The sequence below is a fragment of the Urocitellus parryii genome, chromosome 5 (genome assembly GCF_045843805.1).
Source record: "Urocitellus parryii isolate mUroPar1 chromosome 5, mUroPar1.hap1, whole genome shotgun sequence".
Taxonomy (NCBI): Eukaryota; Metazoa; Chordata; class Mammalia; order Rodentia; family Sciuridae; genus Urocitellus; species Urocitellus parryii.
This window is the reverse complement of record NC_135535.1, coordinates 26,432,059-26,454,306: the sequence shown is the minus strand read 5'-3', so window position 1 is coordinate 26,454,306 and position 22,248 is coordinate 26,432,059. Positions and strand designations below refer to the sequence as shown.

General features: G+C 34.4%; 1 protein-coding gene across 2 annotated transcripts; it reads left to right on the top strand.

Annotated features, from left to right (window-relative positions):
- The first annotated feature begins 643 nt into the window (after positions 1–643).
- On the top strand, positions 644–21,590 carry Mrpl42 (mitochondrial ribosomal protein L42). Of its 2 annotated transcripts, none has more exons than XM_026397434.2 (6): positions 644–691; positions 2,271–2,431; positions 6,540–6,603; positions 7,580–7,664; positions 12,997–13,160; positions 21,319–21,590. In XM_026397434.2, exons 2-6 carry the CDS (start codon positions 2,362–2,364, stop codon positions 21,362–21,364), a joined length of 429 nt encoding a protein of 142 aa, XP_026253219.2. In that variant the 5' UTR covers positions 644–691; positions 2,271–2,361; the 3' UTR covers positions 21,365–21,590. The 2 variants fall into 2 exon arrangements, with proteins under 2 accessions (XP_026253219.2, XP_026253228.2); XM_026397443.2 differs by having other exon boundaries at positions 655–691; positions 2,268–2,431.
- Positions 21,591–22,248: the final 658 nt, after the last annotated feature.

The window sequence follows — 22,248 nt, the reverse complement described above, 5'->3', positions numbered from 1 at the left end:
TATTTATTTATTTATTTAAAATTTTGAGACATGGTGTTATTAAATTACCTGCCTCAGCCTCGCGAGTCTCTGGAATTACAGGTGCACACAGTACTAATTCATATTCTCTCTTTCTCTCTCAATATATATATATATATATATATATATTTTAGTTGTTGATGGATCTTTATTTTAATTATATGTGGTGCTGAGGATCAAACCCAAGGGCCTCCTTCATGCAAGGCAAGTGCTCCACCACTGAGCTACAACCCCAGCCCAGTACTAATTCTTTTTATGTATTTTTCTTGAAACATTTGTGATTTGAAATATGTTGATTCTGTTATTTCAGTTAGTATTGGACTGTTAGTAAAAGACCATCAGAAAAATAGTGGCTTACACAAGATAAAAGTTTACTTCTATCAAGGAATAATCTAGCGGTTCTCTGAATATGAACATAGTTAATAAAATTGTACTCGTTACTGTCTACGGATGCGTGCTGGGGCAATGATTTAGTTCTTCTGAGCACCTTTGGCAATGACGAGCCCAAGCGGCTGCAGCCAAAGGCGGGAGACTGCGGCAGGTTCCCAGCCTGCCCTCTGCGCTCGGGCCACTTTCCCGAGGAGACTACCGCTCCCAGAGTGCTCCGCGGGCCGGGAGGGCGCGGGGGCGGGGTCGCACAGTACCCGGATTGAGGCAACATGGCGATCTCCTGGTGAGTAACCTACGAGGTAATTGCTGTCCTCTCTTCCTCTCGTGGAGGAGTCCCTCGAATTTGGGCAGGCCCAGAAGGCTTATCGGCGGGTGTTGAGGCCTTCCGCTTGTCGTAGCCTGCAGGACGAAGCTGCCGGCATCTCCAGATGTCCATCCTGTAGAAGGGACGGCACCTGGTCGCGTGCTTCCTGTAGCGCCCCTCTAGTGCTCTGACCGACACTCGGCGGGAGCTGAGTGACCTGCGGGTCCGCGGACTCCTCCATGTCGAAGTCCTTCGAATCGCTCCCTGAGTGTTATTCTCTATGCTGTTGGGAGTCTGTTCCACGAACCCCAGCTGCACTGAAGCTCTCAGTAGCTTTTGCTTTGGGTGGAATTCTATGCCAAGGGACTTGCTCTCTGAAATTTGCTCCTTGGGCTGAATAGTTTGACCCTCCACTGGGTATGCTGGCCTCGGGTAGAGGGAACCTAAAGACTCCTAAAGTCCTATGTTCTTGGTCTTGTTGTCACAAGACGTGGGTTTGCGTTCCACCCATGCTATCTACTGAACGGTGAGAATAGGGGAGCGAATTAATCGTTTGAGGTCCCTAAACTTTGTTCTTAATATGTAGAACGAAGATGCCTACTTTACAGATTTATGAAAGAACACATAATTGCATACGAAAGTAGGTTGTAAACTGTGAATAATACTCTTATGAACTCAGGGTTAGCCGTACTTAAGTACTAACAGGGCCAGGAATCCGCCTGTATACTTTAGTCCTGCAAAGAGAATCTGTGTCTTAATTCCCTTTCATCGTTCTCCACTGGGAGAAGGGCACGAATAGTCACCGAGTTCAATTAAACAAAAGGGTATAATAGTTTTGTTATTTATTCACAGCAGCTCATGAAATTATTGTGCTTATTTCCCCCACTTTACCAGTGGAAAAAAATGGAGGGTCATTTAGTTAATGATTTGCCCAAAGTTTCCCAGTTTGTAACTGATCAACTCTAAAATTCTTGGAAGTAAGTCCTTCAAATTTTGTGTTTCTTCAAGGCTCAAAATAAGGAAACCACTCATGGTTAATACAAGAGTAAAATGAAATGGTGGTGAAAACACCTTGGAACCTTATGATGATGACATTTGTGTTTCTCTAAGTATGTGATAGGCCAAGGATAGGCCTTCTTGTTTAATATTTAGTTGAATCAGAAACAGAATATTACTCTGTGTGATGTAATAAGGTCTTGTATGTGGTACTAGGAGGTGGTACAGGCACGCTACTGATTATAGATGGGATGCTCATTGTACCATTGTAAGTGACAGATTCTAAAAGCAATTACACATTTTCTGAGTATTCAGTAAGTGGAAAAAGCTGCACTGAGTGCTGAGATGTTTGCATTTAAGAAAAATAATAATGGGGTTATTATATATAAGTGGGATTTTTCATTTTAGATTTAGATATTGTTGTACGTCCTATTAAATTATGTGGAAATGCAAAGTTGTTGGAAATCCTTACTTCAAATGACTGTCCTGTTAGGGAATGCTTCCTGTCTTGTTCTTGTAGTTTATGATAGGTAGCATTGATTTTTCTTTATCTCTTAAGCAGGAATAAAAATTGATGTGCCTAGAAGTAGATTTGAAAGGTGGTTGTTCTTCAGAACATCTTTCATCATATCGTCTGATCATCGTAAAACACCATGGCATCGATAGCATTCAAATGGGTGATGTCAAAGAGAATTCTCTGGAAGCATTTATTTCCAGTTCAAAGTGAGTTATTAAATTTTTAATGTTTAAAAAGAGTTTTAAACTTTTTCAAATATAGAATATTTAACACTTATGTATGCCTATTTGCAGGAATGTTTGCAATAAAGAAAAAGCAATGAAAACCTAAATGTCAATCAAAAGAGGGTGGATAACTATTGCTACATCTTAACTATAAATGTCATGCCACTGTTTCCAACATGAAAAGTTCTCCAAATAGAAGAGAGAGGAAAAGATGTCAGAACAGTGTCTATCATGTGATTCTGTGTTTTTTTTTTTTTTAATATTTTTTTTAGTTGTTGATAGACTTTTTAAAATTATTTATATGTGGTGCTGAGAATCGAAGCCAGTGCCTCACACATGCCAGGCAAGTGTTACCACTGAGCCACAACCCCATCCCTCTGTGTTTTAAAAAGATAACGTTTGTGTGCACAGGAATGTGTGCATATGCATAAATGCAGAGTCCAATATGGTTATTTGTGTAGACCACAAGTGGTTTTAGGTGATGGACTAATAAAGGGTAACTTTCTCTCATTTGGATCATTTATACTTCGTATATTTACACCTGTTACTTTTTTAAAATTGCAAAATAAGTCTAATCTTTTTTTGGGGGGTGGGTGTGTGGGGGGGGTGCTGCCCAGAATTGAACTCAGGGGCACTCAACCACTGAGCTTCATGCCCAGCCCTTTTTTGTATTTTATTTAGAGACGGGGTTTCATTGAGTTGCTTAGTGCCTCACTGTTTCTGAGGCTGGCTTTGAACTCACAATCCTCCTGCCTCAGCCTCCTAAACCGCTGGGATTATAGGCATGTACCACCGCACTCAGCTCACAGTCTAATCTTAACGATAATCATTGTTAATATTTTTGTGTATTCTCCTTGACTTCTTCCTATAGACGTAGCCATTTCAAAAAACAAAATGTAATTTTTACTTTTGTTTTCTAAAGAATTGTTTAATTTTAATTATCTTGAAAGCCTATTGATATGTATTTGATAGTCAGAGCATGGACCCATATAAGTAAATACAATAATCTTATTTCTCAACCAACCACAACTGTTTTTTGCTTTCCTGTTTTTTTTTTTTTTTTTTTTTCCTGGAAATTGAATTTAGAGGTGCTTCAACACTGAAGTATATCCCCAGCTCTTGTTGTTTTCTATTTTGAAAAGAGTGTCACTAAATTGTTAAGGCTGGCTCTGAATTTATGATCCTTATTCCTCAGCCTCCCAATTAGCTAGGATTACAGATGTGTGCCACCATGCCCAACTTTTGCTTTCATTTTTCTCTGTCCCACAGTACAATTTACCTACTTCCCTCCATCCCCTCCTTTTGAGACAGAGTCTCACTAAGGTGCTGGCCTCAAACTTGCAGTCTTCTTGCCTTAGTCTCCTGAGCCTCTGGGATTACAGGCATGCACCATCATGCCCAGCTTCCTTTTCCTGTATTAATCCTGTTTACCTATTTCTAAAGTACATATGGTTAAAAAGCTACAATAGGTATGCTTTTTAATGTTTAGCTATGTTAGCCAACTTTTCTTTACATCTCTGCTTGACTTTAATCTCTCCTTCATATTTCCTATTTACTACTCTTTGTAATTGAAAGTTTATTTATTGAGTTAGAGGAAGAGAGCTATTTGAAGACTAGGGCAAAAAAGCAATGAATAGGTAATTTGGGGGCTTTTGAGGCAAGGAAAAAATCGTTTGCCCACTAAACTTTTTTTTTTTTTTAAATAATGTTCACAAGTTTACTAAATTCTACTTTTATTTTTTATTTTTATATTTTTGGTACTGGTGATTGCACTTGGGACACTTTTCCACTGAGCTATATGTCCTGACTATTTTTTTTTTTGGAGACAGCGTTTTACTTAGTTGCTGAGAGTTTAGCTAAAGGTTCTTGAGGCTGGGTTCAAACTTGCAATCCTCCTACCTCAACCTCTGGAGTTACTGGGATTACAGACATGTGTTACCACATTCTACTAAATCCTTTTATAGGAAACCAGGAAACCTTTGTCCCTGCACACCGTTCTTCCACTTCCCCTCTTTATAAAGGCTCAGAGCATTATAATTATCATATCATTGAAAATATAATCAACTCATAATTAATTAAATACAGAAGGAGATTGCTGAAGACTAGCTGTAAACTAAAACAAGAGTCAGAACAAAAATTGCAGTCATCTTTTGAATTTCTAGGAGCATTTTCATTGTTGAGAATTGGGAGAAGGGCTCCTGCTGTTTAGCCTCCCATTTACCTTTACAGGAACCTGGACCTAAAGTGGATGAGGAGTTAGACCCGATCAGCTTTTATACAGCCCGTGCCTTAAAACAGCAATTAGTCTTTATGCAGGTTACCTGAGAAACGGTTACTCCATCCCTGGATAACTAAAAATTATTATGTGTCTTTTTACTACATTTCCCCCTGCATATGTATTGTGTCTTTTTTGATGTCCCTATTTCCTCATATATTATAATAGAGGATAAATAAGTGATTGTTTAATTTATATGAATGGATTGGAATTATTGTCAGATAATTTTAAAGAGTTAATTTAGGTTCCTCAAGAAAATCGTTCTATTATCATTCAGTCATCTCAATACTCAGGGACTATCTACCTTCTTTTATGAATCTATTATCATTTATGCAGCTATTATCATTAATATTATTACCAAAGGTAAAGTATTATTCCTGATACTGTTGTTTTATATGGAAAGGAAGGACATTAAGATTGGAGGCAAAGCAAAACCCATGATTTGGGAGAGAAAGTATAATGACTAAAAAAAAATAAAAGAGCCTCCGTATATTCCAGAAGAGCAATTAAGACTTTCCAAAATATATAGCCAACATGGAAATGTAGAATTTTATAGTTTTTTTTATTGTTGGTAGTTCAAAACATTAGAATTTTATAGTTTTAAAAAACATATTAATCCATTTAGTCCTTATAATAATTAATATGGGTGGAAAAGGGGTTAAAAAAAGGGTATAGCAATGTCATATGAAGCATCGATTTAGGGTCATGTAAAAGAGACTCCTCTTTGATAGAGGTTAGCAGGTAGGGAGAGTAAAAAGGATTTCATGGATGAATATACAACTTTGAAGTTGAGTGATTGTTGAGCAAAGTGTGAATGGTGTTGTATACTGGGGACATGGAGAGGAATGGAGGTAAGTCATAGTCCCATGTAACTGGAGCAAGATGCTCTGTTGAGAGATTGATTCTTGGCTAAAGCCAAGACACATTCAGAGTTTGCTTTTAATTATACTGAGCTTGCCACGCCTGTAATCCCAGCAGCTCAGGAGGCTGAGGCAGGAGGGTTGCAAATTCAAAGCCAGTCTCAGCAACATAGTAAGGCCCTCTCTCAAAATAAAAGTTAAAACAGATTGATGATGAGACTCAGTAATTAAGCTTAATCCCTGGTACCAAAAAAAAAAAAAAATATATATATATATATATATTGAGCTACCTCTAATTTTGTGTGTGTGTGTATGTGTGTTTAAAGATATCCTTTCTTTGAACATAAAAGGACTTTCTGCAAATTTTTAAAGTAATTGAAGCTCTTGAATTTCTAAGTATTGTAAAAAAGGAAAATATGCTTAAAGTTGTACAAAATTAATTTTCTTAATCAAAACATACTGCTCCCCTTTTATAAACTATGCACCTTGGGATGTCTAAATACTTCACATTCTTTATTGGAAAGATTAGAATTCCCAAATATTTTATTTTCCTTTATCATCTTTGATCTTTGTTCTTGTTACTTGCTCTAGAAGGAGCACTACTTACCCCTTATCAACTCCTCATTCCTTTATCCTTCAGAGCACCTTAGACATCATTTCTACTGGGAAGGCTTTCTTGAACCTGCACATTTGCATTTGCTAGCCTGTTCCTGTGCCATTTCTCTCCCACTGCTTACCCATGCTAACAACACTTAACCTTTATGTGCAATTGTTTCTTGTCTTTCTTACCAGCAGACTGTACCCTTTTAAGGATAGGGACTAAGTCCTGGCTCTTTTTACAAACCTTTTTCACAGTAAATAGTAAATTGGTTAAAGGAGTAAAGCTAGCTTTAAATTTATGTGAGAACATATGCTCCAATTAACTAAATCTGTTTTACTGTTTGGGTTTTTGCAGACAGTGCTTTATCTGGTGTTTGTCATAAATCCACATTTTCTTCTCTTCCAGATGACTATAATTGGTATGTATTAAAATTCAATTAAAAATAACAGTCTTAGCTGTATCTGAAATGATTTCATTTGATTTTCTGCTTGCTTTTTTATTATTCTTTCTTTAATTTTGTTTTAAAAAGTTATTTCCATTCTCTTATTTACTCAGTATCTGAGATTATAAATGTTTTAAATGAAATCATTATCATTGTGTTTCAGTGAATATTTAATTTGTTATAAGACAGACATGTTGTTAGAAATGCTATCTTCCTGAAGCCTACTTTAGCTTTTTGGAGAAGTTAATTAGTTTTTATAGTTTTCTCTTTGGGTTCATATCTATTAGCGTAAGTCATTATTTGTCTTTTGTTTGACATTGAATAATCCCAAATTACAAATTTTTAATTCAATACCTTTTATTTAATTCCAGTCACCATGCTAAGAATTAAGAGTAACATGACATTGTCTTTGTTCTCCACAGAAGTCTGCAACATATTTTCTTAAACCATGTGATTTTTTTTTAATTGCAAATTTTAGTAAAAGCATATCTGCTTCTCTTTTGATGCATTTTAATTGCACTATGTTAAGTAGTTGTAAATTAGACTAGGTAACATTTTTTGAACCTAAAAATTTAGGTTGAGTCATATAAAGTTTTTGCATTATATAAGATTCCATCCTTCATAAAAAAAAATCATTGGTAGTTGAAATGTTCATTGCATTGCTGTCATGGTATGTAATCTTAAAGTCATGATGAAATAATATGGTGTGTTATTCTCTGCTAGATAAAATATACTCACAGTTTAGGTCCTAGCCATTTTGTTGTGGTAGTAAGCTGACATATTCTGTGAGATAGTCTTGAGTTGTCGCCTATGTTAAGGTTACCAGGTTTGCTAATCCAGTGATATAGCGTCTTCTCTTTAGCAATTTGTGATTAATTAGTTTTTGCTGTAAAAATAATGATTCTGTCCTAAATAACAGTATAACTCTATTTTCTAAAATGTTCTTTTTTAGCAAAGTAGAGCTTGCTTTGACATCTGATGGCAGAACAATAGTATGCTACCATCCTTCTGTGGATATCCCATATGAACATACACAAGTATGTATGACAAAATCTACTAATAGTTTTTAATTTTCTGTTAGAAATGTACCTATTTCTTACAAATATCCAAAGAGAAGGGGATTGTCTGATTTTCTTTGTTTAATTTAACTTCTTTTGGCTTTTTTTAAAAACAGTTTTGATTTTCTTTTCATTTTTCTTTAAAGGTTTTTCTCATTATACAAAATAAACTTTTTTTAAAAAAAATATTTATTTCTTTAGTTTTTAGGTGGATACAGTATCTTTATTTCACATTTATGTGGTGCTGAGAATCGAACCTAGTGCCTCACGCACACTAGGCGAGCACACTACCACTTGAGCCACATCCCCAGGCCACAAAATAAACTTTTTAAATGCAGTTATGACATCATTTTTCTGGTCTAAAAAATTTAGTAGATATCTGGTTAAGGATTATATACATCTAGTATAAAACTATAAAACACATTATTCATCCCATATTATTATTTAATAAATTTTGAAAAACTTGCATTTTAGACTGTTCATAACTTTTGTACTGTTGATTCTGATAATCTTTTTAATGTTTGATTTTTTAATTTAATTTTTTCTATTGAATCAATATGGGTATATAGTTTAAGTGGTCCAATTTAATTTTTTTTCTGTCTTCAAAGCCAGAGCACTGTATAAGAGGTTTGGGTTTATTTTTGTGTTTAATACAATTTATTTTAGTTTGACCTGTTTTTATTATTTTATATTTGAAGTGCTTTTTTTTCTATTTAATATAATATAGCATCCTCCTATATTTGGCAATGTTTGGTCTGCTCTCTGAGGAAAAAATAATTAGATTATACATTTAGTGGCACCTATTTTTAAAAATCATTAGAGCCAGAGTGCTAGTTAATTTGACAAATTAGATTATTCTTTGCTAATTTCTATTCCATTTTTTAAATCTCACTATTTTTTCTTCCTGCCTCTGCATCCTAGCCAGATATAGGCACTAATCCAGTGCCCTTTTTTTTCTTAATTTCTTTGGGCAATATATACAAAAATAGGCCTCAGTCACTGAGTTTGAAGCTGTATAGTCTCCAATTCACAATGTGTTATGCCTTCTTCTGTTGTTATCTTATGCATTCTTTGGTGACATGCTTAATTCTTGTATCAGTTATTCAAAAGAAGCAGAAGATTGTCAGGTCATTTCTTAGCATTCACATTCTTATCCCTAGATGACTCTTTACATCCCTTCTGTCCTCAATTCTGAAAACTTCCCCACCATAATATTAGTATTTAACTATCACTGATAAAATCTTTTCTAATGTTTTCTCTTCTTGAGTGTTGCCCTTACCTTTTTTCTCTAATATACCTGAATGTTCCCTGGGGACATTGTTTCCCCAGCAGCCCTTTTAAATAATTGCTGTTTGTCTCCCACAACCTTTGCCACTGGGCTTAGAGGTGTAGTAGGTATCCTGTAGTTCTTCATCTTCATAACCAGATCATTTCTCTTTTCTCTGACAATTCCTAGCTTTATAACTTGTATCATCGAATCATACCATCAATTATTTTTTTCTTTGTTGTCATCTCCAACCACCAGTTCATTTCTCTTTCACCCTCATACATTTCTTGAAGGTTTGAGGCTTATATCAAACATTGTTGAATCTAAAATGTGTTGGTTATTTTTCACAGATGCAGATAAAAAGATCCTCCTTTTTATTTCTCCTGATGTGTGTTTGATTAAAATACTAATATTTAAATTTTTTTTTTAGAATTTATTATTTCTAGTTTAGGAAATCAAAAAGCAAAAAATAATGATTTAGAAAACAAAGTAAAAATGTAAATAAAAATTAAGTTTTTTGTTGTTGTTATTTTTTGTTTTGTTTTTGCTCCTGGGGATTGAATCCACAGCTACAACTGAGTCACATTCGCCTTTTTATTTGTGATCCTTCTGCCTCAGCCTTTTGGAGGCACCGGATTATCACGCCTGGCAAGCATGTCTTTTTAGTAATTGATTTAGTGGAAATTTTCAAAAGTCAAATTTTACAATTCTTAAGAAAAACAAGGGAAATTCAGGATAACAGTTCTGAGTATTTCATACAGTTGGCATTCGGTTTTATTTCATTTGTTTTATTGAAACACATACCCTTTCTTTGAAGTTTGATCAAGGAGTACTGCATTAAAGAATTCTGAGTGCCAGAGGCACTGTTATAGACCTTAAAGAATCCATTAATCTCAATGTCTTCTTATCTATGCACATAGAAATTTTTTTAAAACCACACAAAGCAGAGAGAATTTTTGATAAATTAGAATTAGACCTGCTTAGGATTAGGAAGACACAATAAGCATTTATTAATATGTGACAATAACTTTGATAATATTTAAAACATTTGCTCTTTAGCAACAGGTGTAAAAGACTTAAAAAAAAAAAAGAAAACTGTTAATTATAGGCTCTAAATAGCAATAGGGATGGATTCTTCAAAGATAGAGTTTATTAGAAAATAGCAGAGCATTGCAATGAGAATACAATTGCCATAGGCCATAGTCAACTATGAGTTTATTTAAGGGTTTGAGACAAGGGGAAGTTTCCAGAGGCAAAAGGAAGAGGATTACCAAAGTTGTTTTGAAGCAGTCCTTACCTATGAGGATCAGTAACAAGGGTGGAGTCAGTCCAAGGTTGACCAGACTTTAGTTGGGCAGATGGCCTGATGATATAATTTTTTGTGTAAGGTTACAGTGGTCTTTGTGCAAAGTTGTGGTTCTGGCAGAGGCTCTTGTGTTAGTTCTTGTCAGTAACGTGTGCAGAGATCCCCTTCTGAACCTCCCAGCTTTATTTATGTACTTATTTTTCTGTCAGGGTTTGACACAGTTGACCCCCTTTCAATTCTGACAACTTTCATAGCTCTAATCTCATGTATATACTAGTACCTCTCAGGGTATAATAGTAATTTTCAAAGACCTTTACTAATATTTCACTTTATACAAAAGGATGATCTTTTGCATTTACATTAAATGTCTAAGGAATGCTTCCTCTTATATATATATATATATATATATATATATATATATATATATATATATATATATATATATATCTTTATTGCTGTTTGGGGCCTTAAAAGAAATGTTAATAGCTACCTACTGTTTATGAAACTCTTAGAGCATGAGGGACAGCAAAGCATACTATGAATTATTATTTCACTTAATCCTCATTAAACTCTAATCCTCATTAAACTCTAATGAGACAGATATTACTTCCTGATTTTATAGAAAGGAAAAGTATGTTTAAATAATTTGCCCGAGGCCACAGAACTACTCAAAACAGAACCAGAGACCAAAATGCATGTTCTTAAGCTCTCTGTTATACTTCCTTATTCTCTCCCACATTCAGAGGGAATACTAGACCACTAATATGTAAGTGGTTTCTTTTTGGTTTAGTTATAAAGGCTTATCACAATCTGATTTCTCAAGATTTATTTTTTTTAAAATCATCTCTTAGGTGTTCTTGCATATGTTTCATCATTTACTCATCTTTCTGTGCCCCATAAACTTCTGTCTATATTAGACTATAGTATCTACTGGACTCTGACTCAACTACTTCCATTTCCACTGATATCTTCGTTACTTTGCATTTCTGAAGTCCTTATTCAATTGTGCCCTTTCCTTGTGCATATATATATATATATATATATATATATATATATAGCCTTTTACAGAGGTCTTATTGTTTCCTGAACTTAAACTTGATATAAGTATGTTATAATATTTAATACAGTGGTATGATATAGTAGTTGTCAGTAAATAGTGTATGAATATAAAGAAGACTGTTTGAATGTTTCACATCATTGTAAAGTCATATTTGTATTGTACTATAATTACTATGTATGCCTTACTTTGTAAAGTACTTTGTAAAGTAAGGTATTGTTACCATTGTTATATATGTTATCATTACTAATGTATCATTTCATCAATATAACATTATTGAATGTTATAGTCATTGTTATGTATATTAATATCTTTATTTATTTATTTATTTATTTATTTATTTATTTTTAAGTGTGTGGGGGTACCGGATATTGAACTCAGGGGCATTCAACCACTGAGCCACTCCCCAGCCCTATTTTGTATTTATTGAGAGACAGGATCTCACTGAGTTGCCTAGTGCCTTGCCATTGCTGAGGCTGGCTTTGAACTTGTGATCCTCCTGCCTCAGCCTCCCGAGCTGCCTGTGATTACAGGCATGTACCACTGTACCGGCTAATCATTTACATTTTAAAATATAGGTAACTTGACCCTCCAAGTCAGTGATTTTTTTTTTTTTTTTTTTTTTTTAATTTAACTGTGCTGCAGTTCAAACCCAGAGTCTTGTGCCTGCTAGGTCATATTCTATTACTGAACTACATATCTAGCCCAAGTCAGTGATTTTTTTTTTTTTTTTAAATGTGGTGCTAGGGATTGAACCCAGGGTCCTTTATCTGAGTTACATTACATCTCTTTTTACTTTTTTGAGACAGGATCTCAAAAAAAAAAGTTGCCCATGCTGGCCTTGAACTTATTATTCTTCTGCCTATGTCTTCTGAGTCACAGAGATTATAGTCATGTGCCACCATGCCTGACTTCAAGTTGTTGTTTCTTAAAGGCTTTAATGAACTGCTCCTACTGATAGAAATATATTTATCACTCTTATGCATTGGGAATGCAGTTTAGTAACTAATGTCTTTGTGGGGAAATGATCCACATTATCATGAGGCATTATTTGATGGCATTTCAGTTACCTGAAATGAAATCACTGAAAAATTTCCTGCTTCCATTGAATATAGGAGCCACATCCCCAGCCCTTTTATATATTTTACTAGAGATAGGGTCTCGATGAGTTGTTCATGGCCTTGCTAAGTTGCTAAGGCTGAGTTTGATCCTGCTGCCTCAGCCTCCCAAGTCACTGGGATTATAGGCGTGTGCCACCGTGCCTGACACTTAGTCCTTTTTTATGTTTTGGGACAGGGCCTCAGCTAAATTGCTGAGGCTGGCTTTGAACTTGCAACCCTCCTTTCTCAGCCTCCTGAGCCACTGGGTTTACAGATGTGTGCCACCCTGCCCAGTAAGAATTTTCATTTTCAATGAAAGGTTTTGCATTGTGTCTCACTGTAATGATTGAGATATATAAGAATTTTATTATTGGAAAATTAACCCAAAATTTGTGAGAGGAAAAATATTTCTGATCTTGTTGAGTAATACAACTAAGCAAAACTGTTCTGATAACTTCTTTACCTACCCTGAGTTACTGTAATGAATTACTGAGTATGGAAATTATTTTATTGTAACTCAATCAAATCCTGGCTAACCCTTTTCTACATTTTGATGTTATTTGTTTCTAATTATTTTGTAGCCTATTCCTCAACCAGATCCTTTGCACAGTAATGAAGAAACACATGATCAAGTGCTAAAAACCAGATTAGAAGAAAAAGATGAACACCTTGAGGAAGGACCCATGATAGAAAAACTTAGTAAAATGTTTTTTACTACTAAGCATCGTTGGTATCCTCATGGACAGTAAGTTTTATTTTCTTTCTTCAACTCTGACTACATACACAAGAGGAACATGTAACTATCCTTGCATTAACAATTTCTGAAATGGTACTGCACGAGAAAGTTAACCCCAAGTACAATCGCATACTATATTGTACACCACCCTCCCTACCGCCATCCCCGTACTGAGGACTCAACCTAGTACCACTGAACTGTGTCCCTAATCCTACCCTTTATTTTTAAGAATTTGAGACAGGCCTTTTACAACATTACCAAGGCTGGCTCCAAACTGTGATCTTACTGTGTCAGCCTCTTGATAGAAATATCAAGACAACCTGCTCCACTAAGTTCTACACAATCCCTGTTTGTAAGTTTGGGTATTTTGGTAGATAGCTGGATTACCAGCATGCATCACCATGCCCAGCTATGTTATATTTTTATATCAATATATATACTATAGTTAAATTGAAATAATGCTTTTTTAGCAATATTATGTTTTTATATCAATATATATATATTATAGTTAAATTGAAATGCTTCTTTATTTTTCTTTATTTTAATGAGAGAATTTAAACAAAGCTTTCTGTGAATTTTATAAAAGTCCTTGAAAATTTTATTCTATGATAGTCATTAATTAATGTGTGATTTTTATTTAGCTTCCTAATAAGAAATTAATCTCGTTCGCAGCCCTTTATGTATTCTTTTAGTAGACTGAGTTGTTGTAAAAATAATTGGGGTGCAGCACACAATTTGGCAATAAATATTGTTTTCAGTTCTCTTGCCTTTCTCTCATCAACTCTTATCCTCTATCTCTGGCTTTAATTTTTGTATTTTGAATCATTTTCTTTTCTTGTGGTGTTAGGGCCTAACATACAATGCTTTTATACTTAGCTATACTCCAGCTCCAAATCTTCTCTCTTTCATGTCTGTTGTCTTCCAGACTAAACTATGAGGGCATTTGGTTTATAAATATAAACAGTGTTTGTTTGAGCAAACTTTGTTCTCATTCACTTGTGTAACTGCCACTGGGCTGGCACACTTATAGCAGGATACATTTATGGAACTAACAAATATACATTCATCAGTCTGTCATCCCAGCATCTCGGGAGGCTGAGGTAGGAGGACCATGAGTTCAAAGCCAGCCTCAGCAACATCGAGGTGCTAAGCAACTTAGTGAGACCCTGTCTCTAAATAAAATACAAAAAAAAAGGGGATGTGGCTCAGTGGTTGATTGCCCCTGAGTTCAATCCCTGGTATCAAAAACAAAACAAAACAATCTGCTCCACTAAGTTCTATACAATTCCTGTTTTTAAGTTATTTATACTCAAGGAGTGAAGATAATGAAGTAAATACACATTTAAAATCAAGGGTGATTAAGCCTCTTGAAGGGTGGCTCAGAGATACCTACGGGAGTGGGGGAAAGCTCCATAGGCAGAAGAGACAGCAAGTGAGATAAAGTATGCTGGGGAAGTTGCCAATAGTTCATATTGGATGGAATCTAGAATATGTGGAGGAATATAGGAAGGGTATTGTGAAGGAGTTTGTGCTGAGCAGTTTTAACATGTGAACTGACTTGTACATCATTTATACATTAGAAAATCATTAAGAAGGCTCTGTATTTGGGATAAAGTGATACAAGGAAAGACTAGAGTTAGGGAGACCTGTTAGGAAACTATTAACAGAAGTCTGGTGAAAAATGTTGATGATTTAAATGGACTACCACTGAGAACAGAAAGAAGGAAAATGAAAGAAGATTGGTATTTAAGAACTTTAATCAGCATTAGTAGATGCATGGTAGGGAGAGAGGGGAGAGATAGGAGGCCTCTCTGTCAGGGGTGTTTGGGTAGATAGTGATGCCATTTATATGAATGGGGAAACAAGTTTGGGAGTAAGGAGGATGAACCCACAGTTGATTGAGTTTGAAGGGCCTGTGGATCATCTATGGGGAACAGTTCTAAAGGGATAGATCTAGGGATTCTGGAGCTCTATTCACTGTTTAGTTTAAAAGAAGCTTCTTCCCTTAACTTTAGTTATGACAGAGATTCTCCAGGGTACTGCTTTTTATTGTACATCTTGGTGAAATTCACTCTGAGAGTTTTAATTATAGTTGCTGTGCAGCCTGTTCTGCCATGTTTTTTCCTCAGTCTTATTAGCAGTATCATCATCCTTAGAATATTTCAAACAACTTCTTTCCAAAGTTTTTGATTTATTAGAATAAAACAAAGTCTTTTCCTGTCTAAAAAAGCCCCTCTTTTAACAATCTCAATATTAAAGGTGATATTTCTATGTCAATTTCCCAAGAAAAAAATTTGTGTTTTGTTTTTGTTTTTGTAATGACCAACATGGTCTTTCAATTCCTGCTTCTATTTTTATCTCTTTCCTTGATTCCTTGATTTTTTTTTTTTTAAACTTAATACTCAGTTTTTACGCATGCTATCTGGGTCTGTACCTATCTTTGTAATTGTTAGGGTTTTGTAAATGTTAGGGTGTATGAAAACAAATTAGCAAGCATTTCCATACTATATTTAAATCATTAAATCATTACTATATTTTAAGATTTATTTCCATGATTTACAACGTCTCTTAAAGTTTGTCTTTTAGTTTTGTCATGTTATCCAGATATTTCAGTTAAGCCTAACCCTGAACAATGGTAATGGCTTTTAGTATTTGTTGCCTTCCTCTATGTCTCATATTGCTGCAATCTTTTGTAATCGTTGTTCACAGCCAAGTCACTGAGGATACGAAAATCCTCTGAAGGGAAGAAAGACTAAAGGCAGTATTACGAATCTTAAAATCAAATATGTGTTTCAAGAGTTTTTATTTATTTATTTATTTATTCCTTTTTGTGGATGGATCACAATTTGTTTATGTTCCAATTATGAACATTTTGAGTACTTCTCAATATTTGGCTCATATGAATAAAACTGCATAAATGTTTAAGTCATGGTATTGACATGTTTTCACTTCTTGTTTTTTTTTTTGACTTTAATTTTTCTTCTTTTTTTTCAATATTTTTTTAGTTATAGGTGAACACAATATCTTTTTATTTTATTTATGTGGTGCTGAGGATCGAACACAGGGCTTCACACATGAGAGACAAGAGCTCTACCATTGAGCCCCAGCCCCAGCCCCTCTTGTTTTTTTTTTTTTTTTTTAATACCAGGAATTGAACTCTGGGGCTTATCCAATGAGCCACACCCCCAGCCCTTTTTTGTATTTTATTTAGAGACAGGGTCTCACTGAATTGCTTAGCACCTCGTTAAGTTGCTAAGGCTGGCTTTGAACTTGCAATCCTCCTGCCTCAGCCTCCCAAGCTGCTGGGATAATAGGAAAGCACCACTGCTCCTGGCTATGTTTTCACTTCTTTTGGGCAAATCCCTGTAAGTAAGATTACTGGGTCATATGATAAAAAAAAGGCACATTTAAATTCAGTAGAAACTGTCAAAGTGATATTTCCACCAGTAGTAAGTGTGAGTTCTACTTGTTCCACATCCTCCCTAACACTCGGTATTATTGTCTTTTTACTTTAGTCATTTTGTTGGGTAAGTAGTAGCGATTAATTGTAATTTTAACTTATGTTTCCCCAATAATAATGATGTTGAACATTTTTTCATGTGGCCATCTGTACATTTGTAGTGGGTATTTGTGTGTGTGTGTGTGTGTGTGTGTGTGAGAGAGAGAGAGAGAGAGAGAGAGAGAGAGAGAGAGAGAGAGAGAGAGAGAGAGAGAGAATTGTCTGTACAGATGAGTTGTCTTATTAAGATATAGGACCCGTGGATTGAAGTACTGTGTGAGCTGTGTGCTTTGCAAATATTTTCTGTCTGTGGCTTGCCTTTTCATTTCCTAAATAGCTTTTGAAGATAGTAGTATTTTTTAATTTTGATGATGTTTAATTCACAAATTTTTCCTTTTGTAGTTCAGGAGTTTTATGTTGCACTTAAATTCTACCTAACCCAAGGTCACTAAGAATTTCTTCTAGAAGTTTTATTTGGGTTGATTTTTGTATACAGTGTGAGGCATTAGTTGAAGTACCTTTTTTTACATATGCATATCAGCTATTCTAGCATCATTAGTTGAAAATATTATGTCCCTTTCCATTAAACTGGTCCAACTCCTTTGTTGAAAGTCAGTTGACCATATATGTTGGTACTGGTAATCTTGTTCAGTTAATCTCTATTTTTATAGTAAATAAGTTTTAAAATCAGGTGAAGTCCTCTGTATTGTTATTTCTTCAAATTTTCTTAGTCATCCTATGTCTTTCGCATTTCCCTATGAATTTTAGAGTCAGCTTATCAATTTATAAAAAGCTTGGTAGGATTTTAAAGAGTGTTGAATTCAGTCTGCAGATCAATTTCAGGAGAATTAACGTCTTATCAATATTCAGTCTTGGGGCTGGGGTTGTGGCTCAGTGGGAGAGTGCTTGCCTGGCATGTGTGAGGCACTGGGTTCAATTCTCAGCACTGCATTAAAAAAATAAATAAATAAAATAAAGGTATTGTGCCCTATCTACAACTAAAAAATATTCAGTCTTATCAATATTCAATCTTCCTGTTGAAAATGGCATATTTTTTTGAGACAGGGCTCACTGTGTTGGTCAGGCTGTCCACAAATTCCTGGACTTAAGCAGACCTGCCCTCTCAACCTACTGAGTGTCTGGTACTATAGGGGCATATCATGGTGCCCATATATAGGACTTTCTTCTTTCTTTCTTTCTTTTTTTTTTTTTTTTTGTGGGGGTTGGATACTGGGGATTGAACTCAGGAGCACTCATCCACTGAGCCACATCCCCAGCCCTATTTTATATTTTATTTAGAGATAGGGTCTCACTGAGTTTCTTAATGCCTCGCTTTTCCTGAGGTTGGCTTTGAACTCACAATCCTCCTGCCTCAGCCTCCAGAGCCACTGGGATTACAGGCTTGTGCTGCCACACCCTGCTAGGATTTCTTAATAGACGATCATAGGACCTATGAATAAAGGCAATTTTACTTTTCTTTTTATAGTGGTTCTTGTTTTGTTTTTCTTATTGCTTAGAACCTTAAGTACAATGTTGGGTAAACTGCTGAGAACAAATATTATTGTCTTTCCTCCAGTTTTAGTGAAGGAAGGCACTGAATCTTTTAACATCAACAAGTCTAGTGTTCAGTAATATGTCTTTATGTAGATGCCCTGGTCAGATTCAGGAAGTCCCTTCTAGCATAGTTCTAGGAAGTCCCTAGCATGGAGAAGTATTTTTGTTTTGATTTGCTTTATCATGAATGGGTGTTGAATTTTCTTGGATGCTTTTTTTGCATTTATTAAGATGATCATTTGGTTTTTCTTACTTTTTAATATAGTCAATTATATTAAATGATTTTAAATAGTAAGTTTACTTTTTATTTCTGGGGTAACTGATGTTTGGTCATGATGTATTATTATTTTTATTTATTGTTGAATTCATTTTGCTAAAATTTTGTGTAGAATGTTTACATCTTTATTAGGGATACTGGCCTGTAGTTTTATCTGTTTTTGGTGTCAGTAATGCTTCCATCAGAAAATGGATATGGAAGTATACCTTCCTCTCCATTTTTCCAGGGGAATGTGTAAAAATTGGATCTTATTTGTTTCTTAAATGTTTGTTAGAATTCACCAATGAAGCCAAATTACAGGTGACACACACTTGTAATCCCAGCAACTCAGAAGGCTGAGGCAAGAGGCTCACAGGTTCAAGGCCAGCCTCAGCAATTTAGTGAGACCCTAAGCAACTTACTCAGACATTGTCTCAAAATTAAAGAATTAAAAAAAGACTGGGGGCCTGTAGCTCAGTGGTAAGTGCCTTGGGTTTAATCCCCAGGGCCAAAAAAAAAAAAAACCAAGGAATTCACCAGGGAAGCAAGCCATCTGGGTCTGGAGTTTTCTTTATGGGAAGTTTTAATTACACATTTAGTTAGTTTAGTTGATATGTAAAGGCTGTTTAGTTTATCAAAAGTTTCTTCTTGAGGGCACTGTGTTAGTTTGTGTTTTTCAAAGAATTTGTCCATTTCATCTAAATTGTTTGCATATTGTTGATCATTGTATTTCCTTATTGTCTTTTAAGTATTTTAATTATAGTGATGTCACTTCTCACATTCTTTTTCTTTTTAATTTTTAAAATTTGTTCTAATTAGATGTACATGACAGTAGAATGCATTTTGACACATTGTACACAAATGGAGCATAACTTCTCATTCCTCTGACTGTACATGGTGGAGAGTCACCCCAGTAGTGTAATCATACATGTATATAGGGTAATAATATCTGTCTCATTCTACCTCCCTTCACAGCCCCACATCCCCACCCCTCCCTCTACTCCCCACCTCTCACATTCTTGATATGATTAATTTTGTTGATCTTTTCCAAGAATCATCTTTTTGGTTTTATCAAGTCTACTGTTTTTCTATTTTCCATTTTATTGTTTTTTTGCTCTTTGTTATATCCTTTTTAAACTTGCTTTTGGTTTAAGTAAGTTGTGACCAAAATATCTGGAAATAAATTTGTTCATGCTGGTTATTATGCTCTAGGTATTTTCTGCAACTTACTTTTTCATGTTAGCATGCAGAGGTGTATTTTATTCTTTTCAACTTAATTCTTTTATACATTTTCAAAAAATCATTATCACCCAGCACTGCAAAAAAAAAAAAATCAATATCAGAAAAATCAGAAAGTTTTATATATGAAACTTTAAGATAAACAAAACATGCTTAGGTATTTTGATCACAAACAAAACTAAAGAGCATGAGATACATATCTTATCATTTGTGAAATAAAAATTTTTAAATGGAACTTCCACATTAGCAAAAAAGCAAAGAAAATTAACTCCTGACCACCTTGCCAAAATCTTACTATACGGGAAGTTTTGAAGAGAACTAATCAATCACATTTGTACTCTGTATTTTCTTTTTTAAAATTTACTTTGTTATAGGTGGACACAATACCTTTGTTTTATTCATTGATTTTTATGTGGTGCTGAGAACTGAACCCAGTGCCTCACACATGCTAATAGGCAAGTACTTTACCACTGAGCCACAACCCTAGCCTGTACTCTGTATTTTCTTAACTCAGTAAAGAAAATAAAGAAATATGAAGAAACAAAAAGAAAAATTCTCCACAGTGAAATCACTCAAAAATAATCACTGTTAACAGTGCATTTTATTTCTCTAGATCTATTCATAAGCTTGGTTAGTTGCTTATTTTTACATGGTTGTAATCATATGTGAATTTGTATCATATATCCCTGTCTTAATATTTTAATTATTTTTCTCTATTACTTTAGGATAGATTTCCAGAATAGTGGGTTGAGCCTCCTTAATCCGAAATCCAAAATGCTCCAAAGTCTGAAACTTTTCAAGCACTAATGTGGAAAATTTCACATCATATATTAAGGATTGTAGTAAAAATGCAGGCACATTAACAATATTATACAAAATTATCTTCAGGATATATGTGTAAGCTGTATAAGAAACCAACAAATTTTTTTGTTTAGACTTGGGTCCTATCCCCAAGATATTACGTATATGCAGCTAGTCTAAAATCAAACTATTCCAAAAAAGAAAAATTCCAAAATTTGAAATATTTCTGTTCTCATGTATTTGAGATAAGGGATGTTCAACCTGTACTAAATGAAGGTTGTGAATATTACCATTCTGCTTTTCAAAAATATTGCACCAATTAATACTTGAATCAGCCAAGGCTGATTTCACCACACTCATGCTTGGATTAGACATTATAATTTTTAACATATTTGTGATCAGAAACAAAAGTAAACTGTTCCTGATGATATTAAAATATAATTTTGTAGATCAAGTGGCTTCTGTTCAGTTTTTAAAATAAAACTGTAATAGAACATGCTTATGATATAGTGTTTTTTTACTATAAAGACAAATTTTATTATTAGTTTTTAATTAAGGTTACCTTGAAAATGTCCTCAAGATCTGAAAGAAGATTTTCCAAAATGCTTAATTGATAGGAAGCAATTTTCACATTGGGAGAATGTAGTTTATTAAGAAATATCTGAGATGTATCCAAAAATGTATGTATAAAGTTTCATTGATTTTTTTCAAATAGTTCTAATAAAAATAGCAAAATAATCATAGACATTTGAGATTTCTATCAGAAGTAATAAACCTTTACTAAAATAATTTATCTCAGATATATTCTTCTTTTCAAGGTATCATAGACGTCGTAAGAATCCGAATCCTCCAAAAGACAGATGATATTGAGACTCCTGGGAGAATCAAAGAAAAATGTTATCTGGTGTCTCATTTGCCATTTGAGAAAATGCAATCTGGTGTATTCACTAATATGTTATTTAGTAATATAATAATAAAATGTCTTTTCATATATTAGAATATGTATTTATTAATCCTGGACTTTACATTTTTATTTAGAGAAATGATTTCATTTATTTTCCTTTTGAGATATTAAAGGCTACCACTTATTTTTATGTGTCTAGTATGAGTATTTTTACATCATCATGCAAAAATTTATTATTAGCGTAAATATGGTTAATAAAATATGCATGCTTCTGAAGAAATTTTTCAAATTTATTTTCATTGGCGCATTAGTTTTACCTAATAGTGGGAATCATTATGCTGTATTTGTACATACACATAACATAATTTGATCACTTTCATTTCAGTGTACCTTCCTTTTTCTCCCTACCCCATCTGCTTGCTCTACCCAATTTAATTGGTACATTGTAATTATATAGAAAAGCTGTAGTCACTGCGGTTATATTTGTACCCGGACATAGCATAATTTGGTACATTTTGCTCCCCAGTACTTCCCCGTGTCCTCGCTCTTCCCTCCCTCTTGACTTCATGAAGGTGTTTTCAAATTGCCTTTGAGAATAAACTTACGAAGACAATACAGAAAATAGATGTTGCAGTGTTTCCATTGGCTTTAGGAAATAATTAACTTAGTTGTATTTTATTCAGTTTTTACTGTCTGCTAGACTCTTTGCAAATTTGATTAAATTCTCACAATAATTCTCTTAAGAGGGAGCATCAAGGCTGGGTTGTAGCTCAGTGGTGGAGTGCACATATGAGGCACTGGGTTCTATCCTCAGCACCACATAAAAATAATATAAATAAAATAA